The 17,837-nt window shown below is 36.4% G+C and overlaps 1 protein-coding gene across 4 annotated transcripts in view; it reads left to right on the forward strand.

The window, feature by feature from the left end:
* Positions 1-17,837, forward strand: part of LOC126334793 (lachesin-like) — a 778,486-nt gene that overhangs the window by 747,399 nt on the left and 13,250 nt on the right. For 2 of the 4 annotated variants that reach the window (XM_049997420.1, XM_049997419.1), the window contains exon 9: positions 7,080-7,112. The exons of the other annotated variants lie outside the window; for them this stretch is intronic. In XM_049997420.1, coding sequence (XP_049853377.1) covers positions 7,080-7,112 — 33 coding nt within the window. The remainder of the gene's footprint in view (positions 1-7,079; positions 7,113-17,837) is intronic. 4 annotated transcript variants of the gene reach the window in all.

The raw sequence follows: 17,837 nt of genomic DNA on the forward strand, positions 1-17,837 counted from the left end.
TTTAATCCACTCCTTCGCTCAATTAACATGCTTCATTGACTTCATCATTATGGAGAAACAAACATAAATTACAAGTTCAGTTAGCCTTATATAAATAAATTATCTGACAGACAATAATGCTGGTAGATTGATTATTTTATTCCCTCCCCCCCCCCCCCCTCACACACACACACACACACACACACACACACACACACACACACACACACACACACACACACACATTCTCTCTCTCTCTCCAATATTAAATTGGTGATCCCTTGATGTCTCAGAACGTGCCCTATCAACCGATAGGAGGGGAGGGGAGGGGGGCAGGGTGGCATGACCATAAAATAATCACATAAAATAATCACAATATTCCATCAAACACATAGTTAATAATTCTGTTAGCACTTAAATCCCACAATACACATAAGTGTACAAATATGCTAATATTATTACAGTTGTTGTTGACATCAGCTGTTGCAACAAATTTTCACAGTATTTACCAGCTGTACCTTCTAGAAAGGAAAGAATGCTAATACTAAGAAACTTAAAAAGGTACTTAATTTAAACTATTATTCTAAAAAATTCTTAAACAGCGGTGTCTAAATAATTAATGTCTTCAATTATATTAGCATCTGTCTGTGGTTATCTACTTTAATTATAATAATATTTTTGGTGTCATTTGCATGATGAAATTCGAATACCTGGCCATCTCCATAAGAGTGTGCATTATCTCAAGGTATTAATGAGATAGTCTTTGATTTCTCGATTGTTCACACAAAGTGCTCAGTTGTGTTACATATGTGTTTCAATCCGGGTGCCTCTTTTCTGGAGGTGCAGGGAAGGGACAAAAATATGGGAACGCCACAAACACAACAAACTACCATAAATAATGCATTGTAGGAAAACTGTTGGCACACAAAGAGCTTCCACTCCCCTTGGAATAGATAAATACAGATCCAGTATGGTTTTCAAGGGAATCTTATGCCGTTATCATCCTTCTCACCAAAGTAGACCACAAAGAGTCAATAATATTGAGATCTGCTGACTGTAGTGGCCAGAGAAGATGAGACAAATCATCCTTGTACTCACAAAACCAGTCCACATGATGCGAGTGGCTTGAGGAGCTCTGTCATCTTGGAACTGTGTACCACCATTGGGAAAAAATATATTTTGCCGTGGGATCAACTGGATCAGCCAAAATGATCACATAATCCTCGGCAGTAATGTGAACTTGCAAAGTAACCATGGGGCCCATGGAATACCATCACATGGCTTACCAAATCATCAATGAACCCCTGCCACATTTAACTTCTTGGACTTAAAACGCGGCAAGAAGTTGGAAACAGTGTGAAACATAACACATCTGATCAATGACTGTTTTCCATTGCCTTTTTGTCCAAGTTTAATGGTGTCGGTACCATCTTTTCCTGTTGTGGGCATTTGCATCACTGATGAGTGGTTTTGGAATTTCAGCTTTCCCTGCAATCCCCTGTTTATGGACCTCCCTTCATGTTGTTTTTTTTATGCTGATAGTGTTCGTGAGTATGACATTCAGCTCTACAGTGGCATTTGCAGCTACTGTCCTCTTACTTTTTGTAACAATACTCTTCATTGAATGGCCACCACAGTCACTCAACACATACTCATTGCGACTTGACTGATGATGTTTTTCTGCTTTCACTGTATGTGATGCCTCTTGAAACACCAAAAACTTTGATTACCTTGGTTATGGAAGCGTGCAATGTATAAACACAAACAATATGCCCACATTGGAATTCACTTACAGGGAGAGGTTTCCAGAGGTGGGATCAGCTTTATGAAACAATCTACACAGTTATGTAGGTTAAGATCCCACATATCACATATTGCAGCCATTCACTCTGGTGGGCCCTCGTTTGTGAGTAACTGAAAAAAAATTTTTTTTTAATTTAGTGTGACACTCAGTAGCTTTGAAAGAGTAATTTCCAATAGTCTGATTATGTGGTGTAATGGATAGGACAGTAGCTTCACGTGAAGGAGGTTGTAGGTTTGAATCTCGTCAAGTGCATTAAATTTTTCATTTTCAAAACTGTATCAAAACTACTTTGATAATCATTTAAATGTAATTTTCTATTTCCATTCCTTTGCCACATCATTTTAATCATAACATCAACTTCTTCATTTGCTCTCATTTTTTCTTCCTACCATTCTATTTCCATTTGAAATCTATGTTCATGTGTTTTCAATTAATTTTATGTATTAATTTCAGTTTACTCTCTTTTGTTTCATTGCACTGGTTTTTCATCTACATTATTGTGTTCATTACATCAGTTTCTCATTTTATTTGAATTTCTTTTTACTTAAAACCCACCTTTCATTTAAATCATCATCTGCATTATTTTGTCCATAGTGTAATAGGTATTTAGGTTATGTTTTAAATGTTTGTATGATTACCATGGAATAAGAAATAGGATGTCTGGCAATGAATAATACATTTTCACACCATTGCACAGTCAATATAAACAGATTATTTTGCCATTTGTTTTTTAACTGATAATTGAAATTGTAAGATAATTGAATATTATAATACATAAATATAATTAAATTCATACTCACAAAAATTCTGATTGGAAAAAGAATGATATAAAAAATGAAACAGTAATTAAAGTAACATGACAAAGGAATAGAAATAAAAATTCACATTTCAACCAATTAAATGAATTAAAATAATGATAAAAGTTATTTCAATAAAGATATAAAAGTAAAAAAAAATTACATTACCTGACAGGATTCAGACCAACAATCTCTTGCTTATGAAGCTGTTATCCTATCCATTACACCACGCAACCAGACTATGTAATTTGACTTTTTTTAACATTGTTGAGCAGGGCACAAATTTCAAAAAAAAAATTTTGTCAGTTACCCACAAATGAGAGCCCACCACGGTGAATGACTGCAGTATGTGGCACCTGGGATCATAACCTACATCACTAAACATCTGGTTTCAAAAAGTTGATCCCAATACTGGGATGTCTACTTGTTAGCTCCAATATAATGCACTCTTGTCTACACAGAACATGGTTCTGACTCTTGCAGTGTATGGAGAACATGCTGCTCATGTTCAGTACAGCAGCATAGCCTACAGGCTTGGTTAATATCTACACTTATTTTCAAGCAAGCATTTCATGTAGTGTTTACATATCATTGTCAGAGACTCATACATGAGTGTGTTTGCCCCCCCCCTCCCCCCACTCTCTCTCTCTCTCTCTCTCTCTCTCTCTCTCTCTCTCTCTCTCTCTCTCTCTCTCTCTCTCTCTCTCTCTCTCTCTCTCTACACCTCTCTCCCTCCCTCCACCCCTCAGACCCCACCCCCCTCCCTCTTTGCCAACAAATCAGTGCATCTATTATTCAATGAGTTGTTCAGTCATGTTTACATGGTGCAGGTTCAACTATTACTACCTGCAGACTACTCTATATACTTTTAATTGTTTTGAATTTCCATATTTGTCAAAATTTAACAGTTTTAACCCCAGTTAATTCACATACAACATTTTTGCAAAACAATACAGTGTTGTCAAACCAATCCAGTTCTTAAATTTACATTATTGTGCAAATAATGAAAATAAATAAATATGTAAAATGTATTTAGAAAACTCTTGCAGACAATGAGCAGCAGAGAGAGATGAAATATGGCAGGATCTACTGTAATTGTGTGTCAGTGTTTACTGATTTAGTAGCAGAAAACTGCCTATTGGGCAACAATCAATTAACATCCATAACTGGCTAATAAGTACACATACATGGATATATTGATTGGGGTTACTCATGCAAAAGACTAAGCGGATTACTCATGCAAAAGACTAAGTGGGAACAACAGCAACCATGAGACAAATTATTAAGAGCAGCAGAAATGATGTGGATCTCTTAAAGAATGACAGGAGTGTGAACACTGAAAGAGTGAGCAGAAGTTACACAGCACAACATTACAGCTATTATGGCTTTGAGTAAGAGTAACCTGCAGGGAGAGTAAATGTGTTAATTTCTCACATAAAATGGTAAATGTTATTTTCCATATATCTTTGCATATTATCTGCTGTCAGTACTGTGTACTGTAAAATTCATTGAATCTTCTTTCATCAAAAATAATATCCTGGAATTTAAATAATTGGTTTAATATCACTATTTCAGTCATTCGTTTATCATGGTCTGTGGGTTCCATCACAAAAGGGAGCCTCCAGGAAATTAAAATGAGTCAAATTATACATTAAAAAAGAGAAGATCCCATTAGAAATTGCACTTTCTTTTCTTTTCTTTATAAGTGCCACAGTTTCCAGTTCATTTCTTGTTTGTTTCATTGACGAAGTGCATTTAACATCTGATTTCTTACGTACTGTTGTACTCTACTGCGAAGTTATGCAACATTTCAAAATAGTGAGTATCCTCAGCACTCTAGCAGAAATTCCATTGCCCTTACATTTGTAATTCCCACACAGACATCCTCCAAGATTTAGACCTTAATTTCTGATTATTAAAGTTTGAAGTAGTGTACCATCAAATTAAGGTTTTTCTTAACCAGTCATGCCATAAGTTAAGCATAATCCAGAAAGGGATCACATTGCCTGAACAGGATGAGAGCAGGGTTTCAGAACCAAGCTCAGATTAATCACAAAATATGCGGCTTGCATCAGTATCCAGTACATGTATTTCAAAATGTGCTGAAACTGATTTTTGTGAGGATGGTCACTTGGATTCAGATCTGGAGAAGTTGATAGCTGATCCAAGTGATGATGTCTTCAGTTGTTAGAAATTCATCCAACAGTGCAGCTTGATGTGGACATCTCATATTATTCATGAAAAGGAGAGACTAGACTGAGTGCACCTTTGAAAATTTGTCCATTTTACAGTACTTCATCTCTGTCACTTTGGACAGTGGGGGGAAACTGAAGGAGTACTTGCATGTCTTCTGCTTGGTGCAGAACAACTCTTGTATATGGGAATGAGTATGCGAGATCAAGAGGAATTCCTCGGTAACTATATTTCTTTGAGAGACAATGAAGATATGAAGCTTTTTACACCCATCCAACATTATGCTCTGATCACTACAAAAGAGCAAACACAAATGTGATATGATATGTCCAATACACTGCCTCTAATCATATTTGAATCAAGTACCTATTCCAAATAGGAAGTACCTTTTTCCTATACTGATATCGCAATTTCAGTTTGTGAGGAAATCAGGGCAGTCCCTTAACAGTGAATTGTCTACATTTCTCTTTCCATTTTCGTCTTTTCCTGATCATGTTGAATTTTTATTAGAGATGCAAATTTTATAACAGTATCTCACAATAACCATTTGTGATTAATATGAAAGAGACTCTTGGATGTTGTTTACAAAGTTCCAAGGAGGCAACATGGACATTCCTGCAGTGGAATAAATTTTCTGGAATGAGAGCTGTTGATAACGAGCTGTTAGTGCAATAAAGTCATGAATAAAGTTTCTGTTTCTATATTTTGTTCCCTATCACCAGACCACTGTGCCCTCACTATTGTAATTCTTGAAAGTATCCCCCCATTGCCATTGTAAATGTTCCTGACAGCATGATTATTCACTCATAATAATTCCTCATGTATTTACTCATTGTTAAGTTGTTGCTGTTGGAAGGAAAGAAAGTAAATTTAATCCTCAGTGTACAATAGTCTTCATCATAAGCAGCTCAAATAAAGAAAATGATAAGAACGATTGAACTTGATCTTCAAGAAATAGTTCTGTATCTTGATAGAGATGTTAATCATGTTGAGAAGTCTGCTGACCAGAACCTAAATGTAAAGATTGTGGTGCTTAATTCTGTCACTGACATAAACTTCTGAGAATACATTTGTCATTGAGTTAAAAACAACTAATAGCACCTTTTATTGATTCTTTGGTGTACTACGAAAGTAATGGCATCATATATTGATTCTTTAGTGTGAACATCTAAACTACTAAGCTGAGCAGACATTTTAGGTAAAACTTTAAATTCTTCTCTTTTTTTTCTTTTTTTTTAATCCACTTTCAATGAAATAAGCTCTTTATGCAGCCCCAAGCTGCGCTCAAGTTACCTGTGAAAACTGCATGAAAATTCGTGAAGTAGTGTTGGAGATCAGTGTGTTAAAACAGGCAGACATGACAGTTTTATTATTAGAATGGATTTTCAAAGGGAATATTGAATTTTCTTTTCAAAATTGCGACTGGAATACTTTAAAAGCTCAGATATGTATCCTTTTACTGTGCTACAGCATCATAATTGCAAACTGAATTAGATGAGTGGGGATAAAACATCTTGGGATTGACTAGGTTTTCAAATCCCCATTTAGGTTCTTTTAAACCACCAAATCAGGTTAGCATGCTTACATATATTCTTTACCTTCTTACACCTAAGATGACAGAACATAGCATATTGACTCCACCTCAAAGCAAAAAGAAAATAAGGTAATTATTCTGGCCTTGTATTACTTTACCAAGTGAGAAAATGTCTTCAGTAAATTATAAAGTAAGTAGAAAAATAAATTTTACAATTATTTGTATATTTATGTCACTAATATCTTTTGTTATGTGCACTGATTTTATGTGATCAGCAATGTGACATCTTACATTTTATTTAGTGAAAGTGTAGTAATTTGTTGTGAAAGTAGTTTTGCCTGATGTTTATTTTTCCCTGCACTGTAAATAATGTTCTCTTCCTAAGATAGTATTACTGTGAAGAGTAGCTGAGAAAACAAATTACCTCATTGTTTTAAGTATAATTCAATGCAGCTTTTGCAATGTCAAGAACATATGTGCCACATACTTACGTTTTATGGAGTGTGTGTACTGCAGAAATTTAATGACAAGCACTAAGTCAGGCATCTGATGTGAGGCTTATTGAATAATCAGGGAATAAAACCTCTTTTGATTTTACAAAAATGAAATTTAGTAACTAATCTATGACATTTCTGTAGATAAGCACAGACCAGCAGATATAGATTACAAGAAAATGGCCATTACAAAAGCTGCACATCTTTTTTCTGAAGAATTTGCACAAGCTTTTTCTGTTTGATTTCAGTCTTTTATGTTTTTATATTTTGTTTTTTAGCTCATGAACTTGGTGTAGCAGAACCTCGAGGAGGTATGTGAAACTACCATCATCAATTTGGGACCTTTTATTACTTCTAAGTTGACACCTCATCATGTATGAAGTTACTGTCTGAATGCTTGTTGAGTGCATTTTTTGCATTGTAATCATCATTAATCCAACCTCTTGCATACTTCCATTTTGAAATATAGATATAATGAGTGTTTCTTCTATGAGTCATCAGGCAAGGTTTCTTTGTTGTTTCAGCTGATTTTTGCAATTTCGTTCTTGCAATGCATAGTTGGAATCTTTGATGTGAGACCCAGTTTTGACTGAAAGCTTCACTTTGTTTTCTGTTGCAAATAAAATTATTTTTAAATTGGAATTTTATGTGGCCATTCAACAGAGCTGTCCCAACTTCGTCTAGTGTGATATTTGTTAACCAGTACATGTTAACAGGAACAGTAGAGATCAAAGAATAACCAGTACTCCAGCAGCAACTCAGGTACTGCTGGAATACTGATTTTCTTTTTTGTTTTGCTGTCTCCATTAATACATATATCCCACTAGGCTAATTTTGGATCACTGTATTGAATGGGGACTTCAAATTTCAATTTAAAAATCATTTTCTTTGCAATGGGAACAAATGATGGTTTCCTTCAAAGCTGGGCATCACATGAAAGATCTGGTAAGCAGTATTTGTTTGGGCTGACTCTAGCTAAACTTCGCAAATATGAAACTGCAAATACCTGCCGGAATACCAGAGAAAGTGTGCCTGCTGACTCTTAGGAGAGACGTAAGTGTGTGTGTGTGTGTGTGTGTGTGTGTGTGTGTGTGTGTGTGTGTGTGTGTGTGTGTGTGTGTGTGTTTAGTTACATGTCTTAGCATGATCATCCTCTAACTATTTGCCTTCCTCTCGGGTTTGTCTGTTGCTTTTCAGTTTTTATTCTCCTTATTGATCTACTTGAGCAGATACTATTTCTTCTGTTTCCACCCAACTGCTTCTTACACTGGGAAGCAGAGTACTTATTCTCTTTAATATTAAGGTTGCTTCTGGGTATAATGCTGTCTTCATGTTGTATCACCACTTTGGACAATCTGTATTGTGACTTGTTTCTTGCATTATCTGTGTCCATATGGATATGTAGTTAACTCTATGGTGTCTGCCCTTCCTATGTTCCAACAGTATTCCTAAAGTTGTAAGACTCTGGAAAATTAAAGAAACTGTTTAATTGGCTTTCCTTGGAGCCTTATAGAAAACACATGGCAGTTTCATAAAAGTTGCCTCCTCCTTATGTAACAGAAAACTGTTTTTACAAGTTATGAAATAAAGACATTTATATAACAATCAGTACTCTTGTGTGTGATATATGACTTACAAAGACTCATGATGTGCTGATCCATATTCTTCATCCATGATGATAATAGTTTGTTACTAATGTAGTTCTTCAGATATTATTTACCACTCATTGCAATAATGTGGTTAGACAAGGAATACTGACAAATGTTGGTGACCAGATGATGCAAAGCAATCAAAATTCTATGTTTAATGGCCCAAGTTGGTCAATAGAAGTAGAGTTTCAGTACACCAAGACAATGTAAAGAATAGGTGTGCAGATGCTACTAAACATCTTCCATATGCATCATAACTTTTGGTTATTACTTTTGTATGCTTCAGATCAATTATGGAAGAGAAAAGGTTCACAGTTATGTGGCCATCAATATATTTGGCAAATTTTTTCACTCCAGATCATTGAACTTACATGAAAATTATATGTGTAGTTTAAAAATTCGGGAGCTAATATAACTTCTACATAATAGTAGATTATGAATTGACCAAGTAGAAGAGGCACTGGGCGGGGGGACGACATGATTATATCTTTTTATGTGATAACAGCTCATTATATCACAATTACTTTTGTGTGTAGTTCCTCAGTTCATCTGACTTTTCAAGTACGGCAATACCACAGAAATGAGAAAGTAGTTGATTAATCATTGTATGTTGTTTGTGAATAACTAGCACATCTATAGGATCCACAAAACAACTTTAGTCTAAAACAATCTTTTTCTGTGCGAAACTAGTTAGGGCACATTCAGAAGTGCCTATCGTTTAGCCTGTTTGAATTACATAGTCACATAATTTTGATAGCAAACAGCATGTAGCACAGATATTCATACGTGACATAATATTTATGCATGAACCAAATAAATCATGAAGAAGTCAGCCTATCTGATTGTTAGATAAATAAAACACTGAGCCAGCAGTTTCATTTCCTATTGTATGATAGCTATGATAGCATGTGCAGCCTTAGTGGGCCATTGCATACATAATCAAACATCTAACATAGGTGACTGCATCTTTGGAAGCATTATATTTTTATTGCTAAAATCTCAACACAGTTGCCATTTCAAAGCTTTTGTTGTTGTTGTGGTCTTCAGTCCTGAGACTGGTTTGGTGCAGCTCTCAATGCTACTTTATCCTGTGCAAGCTTCTTCATCTCCCTGTACCTACTGCAACCTACATCCTTATGAATCTGCTTAGTATATTCATCTCTTGGTCTACCTCTATGATTTTTACCCTCCACACTGCCCTCCAATACTAAATTGGTGGTCCCTTAATGCCTCGGAACATGTCCTGCCAACCGATCCCTTCTAGTCAAGTTGTGCCACAAACTCCTCTTCTCCCCAATTCTATTCAATACCTCCTCATTAGTTATGTGATCTATCCATCTAATCTTCAGCATTCTTCTGTAGCACCACATTTCAAAAGCTTCTATTCTGTTCTTGTCCAAACTATTTATCGTCCGCTTTTCACTTCCATACATGGCTACACTCCATACAAATACTTTCAGAAAAGACTTCCTGACACTTAAATCTATACTCGATGTTAACAAATTTCTCTTCTTCAGAAACGCTTTCCTTGCCATTGCCAGTCTACACTTCATATCCTCTCTACTTCGACCATCATCAGTTATTTTGCTCCCCAAATAGCAAAACTCCTTTACTATTTAAAGTGTCTTATTTCCTAATCTAATTCCGTCATAACCACCCGACTTAATTCGACTACATTCCATTATCCTCGTTTTGCTTTTGTTGATGTTGATCTTATATCCTCCTTTCAAGATATTGTCCATTCCATTCAACAGCTCTTCCAAGTCCTTTGCTGTCTCTGACAGAATTAAAATGTCATCTGCGAACCTCAAAGTTTTTATTTCTTCTCCATGGATTTTAATACCTACTCCGAATTTTACTTTTGTTTCCTTTACTGCTTGCTCAATATACAGATTGAATAACATGGGAGTGAGGCTACAACCCTGTCTCACTCCCTTCCCAACCATTGCTTCCCTTTCGTGCCCGTCGACTCTTATAACTGTCATCTGGTTTCTGTACAAATTGTAAATAGCCTTTCACTCCGTGTATTTTACCCCTGCCACCTTCCGAATTTGAAAGAGAGTATTCCAGTCAACATTGTCAAAAGCTTTCTCTAAGTCTACAAATGTTAGAAATGTAGGTTTGCCTTCCCTTAACCTATTTTCTAAACTAAGTTGTAGAGTCAGTGTTGCCTCATGTGCTCCAACATTTCTACGGAATCCAAACTGTCTTCTCCAAGGTCGGCTTCTACCAGTTTTTCCATTCATCTGTAAAGAATTAGTGTTAGTATTTTGGAACAGTGGTTTATTCAACTGTTAGTTTGGTAATTTTCACATCTATCAACACCTGCTTCTTTTGGGATTGGAATTATTATATTCTTCTTGAAGCCTAAGGGTATTTTGCCTGTCTCATACATCTTGCTCACCAGATCATAGAGTTTTGTCAGGACTGGCTCTCCCAAAGCTGTGAGTAGTTCTAATGGAATGTTGTCTACTCCGAAGGCACTGTTTCGACTCAGGTCTTTCAGTGGCCTGTCAAACTCTTCACGCAGTATCGTATCTCCCATTTCATCTTCAACTACATCCTTTTCCATTTCCATAATATTGTCCTCAAGTATATCGCCCTTTCATAGACAGTCTATATACTCCTTCCATCTTTCTGCTTTCCCTTCTTTGGTTAGAACTGGGTTTCCATCTGAGCTTTTGATATTCATACAAGTGGTTCTCTTTTCTCCAAAGGTCTCTTTAATTTTTCTGTAGGCAGTATCTATCTTACCCCTTGTGAGATAGGCCTCTACATCCTTACATTTGTCCTCTAGCCATCCCTGCTTAGCCATTTTGCACTTCCTGTCGATCTCATTTTTGAGACGTTTGTATTCCTTTTTGCCTGTTTCATTTACTGCATTTTTGTATTTTCTCCTTTCATCAATTAAATTCAATATTTCTTCTGTTACCCAAGGATTTCTACTAGCCCTCATCTTTTTACCTGCTTGATCCTCCGCTGCCTTCACTACTTCATCCCTCAAAGCTACCCATTGTTATTCTATTGTATTTCTTTCCCCCATTCTTGTTAATTGTTCCCTTATGCTCTCCCTGAAACTCTGTACAACCTCTGGTTTAGTCAGTTTATTCAGGTCCCATCTCCTTAATTTCCCACATTTTCACAGTTTCTTCAGTTTTAATCTACAGTTCATAACCAATAGAGTCCACATCTGCCCCTGGAAATGTCTTACAATTTAAAACCTGGTTCCAAAATCTCTGCCTTACCATCATATAATCTATCTGAAACCTGTCAGTATCTCCAGACTTCTTCCATGCATACAACCTTCTTTTATGATTCTTGAACCAAGTGTTAGCTATGATTAAGTTATGCTGTGTGCAGAATTCTACCAGGCGGCTTCCTCTTTTATTTCTTACCCTCAATCCATATTCACCTACTACATTTCCTTCTCTCCCTTTTCCTACTATCGAATTCCAGTTACCCATGACTATTAAATTTTTGTCTCCCTTCACTATATGAATAATTTCTTTTATCTCATTATATGTTTCATCCATTTCTTTGTCATCTGCAGAGCTAGTTGGCATGTAAACTTGACCTACTGTAGTAGGCATGGGCTTCGTGTCTATCTTGGCCACATTAATGTGTTCACTATGTTTGTAGTAGCTTTCTCACACTCTTATTTTTTTAGTCATTATTATACCTTCTCCTGCATTACCCCTATTTGATTTTGTATTTATAACCCTGTATTCACCTGACCAGAAGTCTTTTTCCTCCTGCCACCGAACTTCACTAATTCCCACAATATGTAACTTTAACCTATCCATTTCCCTTTTTAAATTTTCTAACCTACCTGCCCAATTAAGGGATCTGACATTCCACGGTCCGATCCGTAGAACGCCAGTTTTCTTTCTCCTGATAACTACATCCTCTTGAGTAGCCCCCGCCCGGAGATCCGAATGGGGGACTATTTTATCTCCAGAATATTTTACCTAAGAGGATGCCATCATCATTTAACCATACTGTAAAGCTGCATGCCCTCAGGAAAAACTATGGCCGTAGTTTCCCCTTGCTTTCAGCTGTTTGCATTACCAGCACAACAAGGCCGTTTTGGTTAGTGTTATAAGGCCAGATCAGTCAATCATCCAGACTGTTGCCCCTGCAACTACTGAAAAGGCTGCTGCCCCTCTTCAGGAACCACACGTTTGTCTGGCATCTCAACAGATACGCCTCCATTGTGGCTGCACCTACAGTATGGCTATCTGTATTGCTGAGGCACGCAAGCCTCGCCACTAACGGCAAGGTCCATGGTTCATGGGGGGGGGGGGTCAGCTTTTAGCACTTGACAATATGCAGTGTTGTTGGCTGGCTATATTTTTCTTCAGTAACGGAGTAGCATTTACTTTTGGCATAGACGGCAATTGAGATAGCAGCAAGAACTGCAGTTATTGTCTCCCCATTGTGCAATCTACATTTATTTTGTCATTATGTGAAGATTCTCATATTGCACTAATAACATATTCACTATAGCAAGGTAAAAAAGTTGTGAAGTCCTTGTGCTGCTTTGTCTGGCTTACGTTGAGCAAATTGTTTGCAACAGCGTAAATCTTTCATCCAAAAAAAACAACTGAATTGTTCCCATTGAAAGATATAGGTTGCTGGAGATTAGCTTACAGCATTGCTTGCAAATGTGTGTAGCATCTTTCCAAGTCTTAAGCGTGATGTTACTATGCAGACAGGTGGTAGCATATCAATCTGGATAGATGATATCAAAATTGATGCCATCAGTTCTTCTATTTTAAAAGCCCAAAGAATTGTCATTCAACTCTTGCATTTACATCTGAAGAGTCAAGCTCTTGAATTGATGAAAAATGAAAGTGACATATCAGTAGATTTTTTACTGCTTCTCTACTACTTACTATTGATAGCACATAGAGTCACTTCAAAATCATACAAGCTCACTGTAAGAAACAAAAAAAAACTAAAAACAAGTGGAGTTGTACAGTCTCTAAGTGGGTCTTTGCACCACACACGATTTATCTGCAGGTGTATAACACAGTGGTTTACAAAAAAAAGAAAAGATGTTTAAAATTTCTTGATACTGTTCTTCCCATTGTTATGTATTGCCTGCAGTAATAGCCAAGAAGTACATGTCAATGTACAGAGTTGATATTTACTAAAAGTTGCAGAATAACATGAAAAGACTAACCGAATCAGAAATAACAGAAAGGAACTTTCTGCAGGCAGTGTTCAAGTAAATACAGAGGACTTAAGGATTAACTGATTTCATAAAACTGTCACTCAAACCAAGCAATAATGAGAAGAAGATTACTTTTTGACATGTGTAAATAAAGGAGATGTAAAGCCCAGTTGGCTTTAATAAATACTGGCATGAGATTGTTTTACTCTAAGCAGCATTATTTCTAATTACTTTTCAGTATTTCCTCTCTTTGAAGGAAAAGCTTTCTTGTTTTTATTCTGTGTGTGTGTGTGTGTGTGTGTGTGTGTGTGAGAGAGAGAGAGAGAGAGAGAGAGAGAGAGAGAGAGAGAGAGAGAGAGAGAGAGAGGGAGAGAGGGAGAGAGCAAGAAGTTCCTTGCGTTCGACTGTTAGTGTGAAATAGAATCCTAATCGATACTTCACTTTCTGGAACTACAGGTGGGTAACAGAAATCTAAAAAATGCATGCAGTGAAAATTATTGTTTGCTTTAGGATGGATGTGTGAGGAAGCAAGTGCATTGATATGAGGTGGAAAATTTAGTCCTGCATTTGGTTTTAATTTCATCTTTGATTTGGTCACTAGTTCAAAGTTCATCAGACGATCCATTGAAGATTAGACAGCAATTTGGAACACCTTTTTACTTATTATGTCAAGATAGTGTGAACTATAAAACTGGGTTAAGAAAAGATACAAGCTGAATGTTTCTTTATTGCTTTCATGGCAACCAAAGAATATGCATTTTGATCAGTTACTCTTGTAACCTCTGCGTATTTCAGTCTCATTCACTTATCACCTACAAACAGTATTTGTGGCCATGTTATAAAAAGTAATTCTTGTAGAGTTTTGCAAATTAACAGAAAAAGTATTTTACTTGAAATGTTTGAAGAGAATAAATTGTTTCTAAAAATCTATCATGCATATTGTTTCATCCCATTACCGAATATAGAATCCCATCTTTTTAAATAAACTGAAGCCTGGCCTGTTTCCTGTATTCACTTCAGTAACACTATGAAGCTTTCGCACTAATAAGATACATGTTTTTCCTGGTGTCCTGTTGCTGTGTGCTTTATAGAATATTGATTCTGAAGTGTATGTTTTCCATGTAAAATGGTTTGTATGCATTTAATAATCTAGAGACTACCTTGAGAACTACAAAAACTGATATGGCAGCAATAGCATGCGGTGCTGTATCTTTAGCACTTTCTGTTATTATATTAATATGTTTAGCTGATCGTTTAATGCATGTTAGCTATAATGCCATTAATATGAATGTAGCAAGAAACTAACACTTAATACAATAGCAAAATAGGTAATGGAAAAATTAATTTTGTTATGATGTGATTTTTAGAGTCATACAGGCTCTTTAAAAGCATGTTGTATAATACATTCAAGTTACTTAGTGCACTTTCCTTTATAATTCCTTTGCTGTTGTGATATTTCAAAGAAAGTTAAATTGAGTATGACCAGAAAACATTACAAGAGTCAATGCAATAAGAGATTCAATGTAAAATGAGCTCAAAAATGTGAAGGCAGTTCACATTAATAGTTATGTTGTTGTTTGCAAAATCTTCATATGTATGCTATTTCGTGTAACAGTTCATAGCTCATATATTCAGGGTGATATCAGTTAGCTGTTTAAATTACTATAGTAAATCACAGACCATGTTTAAGTAATGAGTAATAATAAGGAAGAGCAATAGGGATGACCCTGGAGCAGTATTGATAAACACAATAGATATATTTATATACATCAAAAGTTGCATCTTTAGTGTTTGTATTTTTCAGAAATTCCTTCACAAGGAAAAAGTGGTACTGTATGAAAGTAATACTTTGTATCTCATCTGAATTATCCATTTTTCCTTTCCCCTGAAGAAAACAAACTTTCATTCGTGTTTTGCAATTTGTGTATCTTTCAGTGCTACTCCAATTGTTTCTGTTTGGCAGCTAGTAAGTAGTCTGTTTTATCAGATTTTGATAGTATTAATTTCTGCTTTTCATTCTGATTTGAAATGTCTTACATTATGTTTAGGGTTTATACATATTTTTAACACGTGTAATTACACTAATTAAATTAGGCACTTCATTTCCCCAATGTTGATGGTGTCTCATATTGGCAAGTGGAACAATATTTATGCATCAGCATTCAATAGCTATCAGAAGCGTGGAAGATAAGAATGCACATACTCTGCAGCACACATGTTACTCCGTAGTACCTGATATGTGCCCAGTAACACTGAGATCAGTGGTCTTTGTTTCTATCAAGCATTTATCAAACAACTGTGATAAAATTTGAATGGAAAAATGGCTGGTGCCCTCGCTTTATGAACAAGCAGTGTGTACACAAACAGATGTGTCAATGTGACCTTCAGTATATTAAAATCACCTGTGAGGGATGATGATTGAATTTCATACCAGACCAGTATCAGTACCATCCTTCAGGCAAGAGGTATTCATTTGCTTTTTGATGCCATTGTACCACCTTGTGTACCAGATGTGTCAATGTGACATTCAGTATATTAACATCACCTGTGAGGGATGACAGTTGAATTTCATACCAGACCAGGATCAGTACTGTCCTTCAAGCAAGAAATTCATTTGCTTTTTGATGCTCTCGTACCACCATTTACCATAACTCAGCAAGCCAATGGACATTTACCCAAACTCTTAGCACATGCTGTGGAGTTCTCAGTAATACTGCTGGCTTCTGTAACCCCTACCAACGAGGTGGTTCTGAGTAGTACGAAAAGTGGGTACTGCTTTGTTGCTTATTTGTTGAGTCTTAGAATTGATTTGCATCCATTTGTGACCTTGGTCATCCATGCTTTGTTGACTATGAGGATTTATATTGTCAACTCTATTTTTGTTCAGATGGAGCCACTCCCAGTATATCCTCAATATGCTGGGCTGCAAAAATTCAGCTGCCTACGCAGTATCAAAGATGTACTTTATGCATCAGTTGTGTAGACGGAAAATTGCCGTGGTGGGTTAGGAATGGGGTGTAAGTGTATTAGAAAAGATTGTGCCAGGGTGCGGGTTATGGGACTATCAGGAGGAACATGAAGAGAAAAAACTGGACAAGTGCTGAGACCTCATGTCTTGCATTTCTTTGCAGTAAAACTCTGATAAATTCATTGTCACGTTCCACACTAAGTGATGCTATTCACTGAGGCAATGGTGTCAGTTCAGCAGGACAGTTCTCCATCTAATTGAATTGTCTATGAATATAAAGCACTGAAATTTTGAAATAGTTCTAGAGTTTATATAGTATATAACTTAGAAAGCCTGCCTTTAGGAACTATGGTCTGGTTTATTTTATTTATACATCTCCTACGCTTACCAAGAACGAAACTTGTCTAGCTTGAAGGGGTTAGCCAGATGGTACTATGGTTGGCCCATTGGATGGTGCTGCCATGGGTCAAACAGAAATCAACTGCGTTTTTTTAAATAGGAACCCCCATTTTTTTATTACATATTCGTGTAGTACATAAAGAAATATGAATGTTTTAGTTGGACCACTTTTTTTGCTTTGTGATAGATGGCACTGTAATAGTCACAAACATATGGCTCACAATTTTAGATAAACAGTTGATAACAGGTAGGTTTTTTACATTAAAATACAGAACATAGGTACATTTTATTTCGGTTGTTCCAATGTCATACATGTACCTTTGTGAACTTATCATTTCTGAGAATGCATGCTGTTACAGCGTGATTACCTGTAAATACCACATTAATGCAATAAATGCTCAAAATGATGTCCGTCAACCTCAATGCATTTGGCAATACGTGTAACGACATTCCTCTCAACAGCGAGTAGTTCACCTTCCGTAACGTTCGCACATGCATTGACAATGCGCTGATGCATGTTGTCAGGGGTTGTCGATGGGTCACGGTAGCAAATGTCCTTCAACTTTCCCCACAGAAAGAAATCCGGGGTCATCAGATCCGGCGAACGTGCGGGCCATGGTATGGTGCTGCTTCGATGACAAATCCACCTGTCATGAAATATACTATTCAATACCACTTCAACCGCACGTGAGCTATGTGCCGGAAGTATTATGTTGGAAGTACATCGCCATTCTGTTATGCAGTGAAATATCTTGTAGTAACATCAGTACAACATTACGTAGAAAATCAGCACACAATGCCCCATTTAGATTGCCATCAATAAAATGGGGGCCAATTATACTTC

This window comes from Schistocerca gregaria, chromosome 2 (assembly GCF_023897955.1).
Source record: "Schistocerca gregaria isolate iqSchGreg1 chromosome 2, iqSchGreg1.2, whole genome shotgun sequence".
Lineage (NCBI taxonomy): Eukaryota > Metazoa > Arthropoda > Insecta > Orthoptera > Acrididae > Schistocerca > Schistocerca gregaria.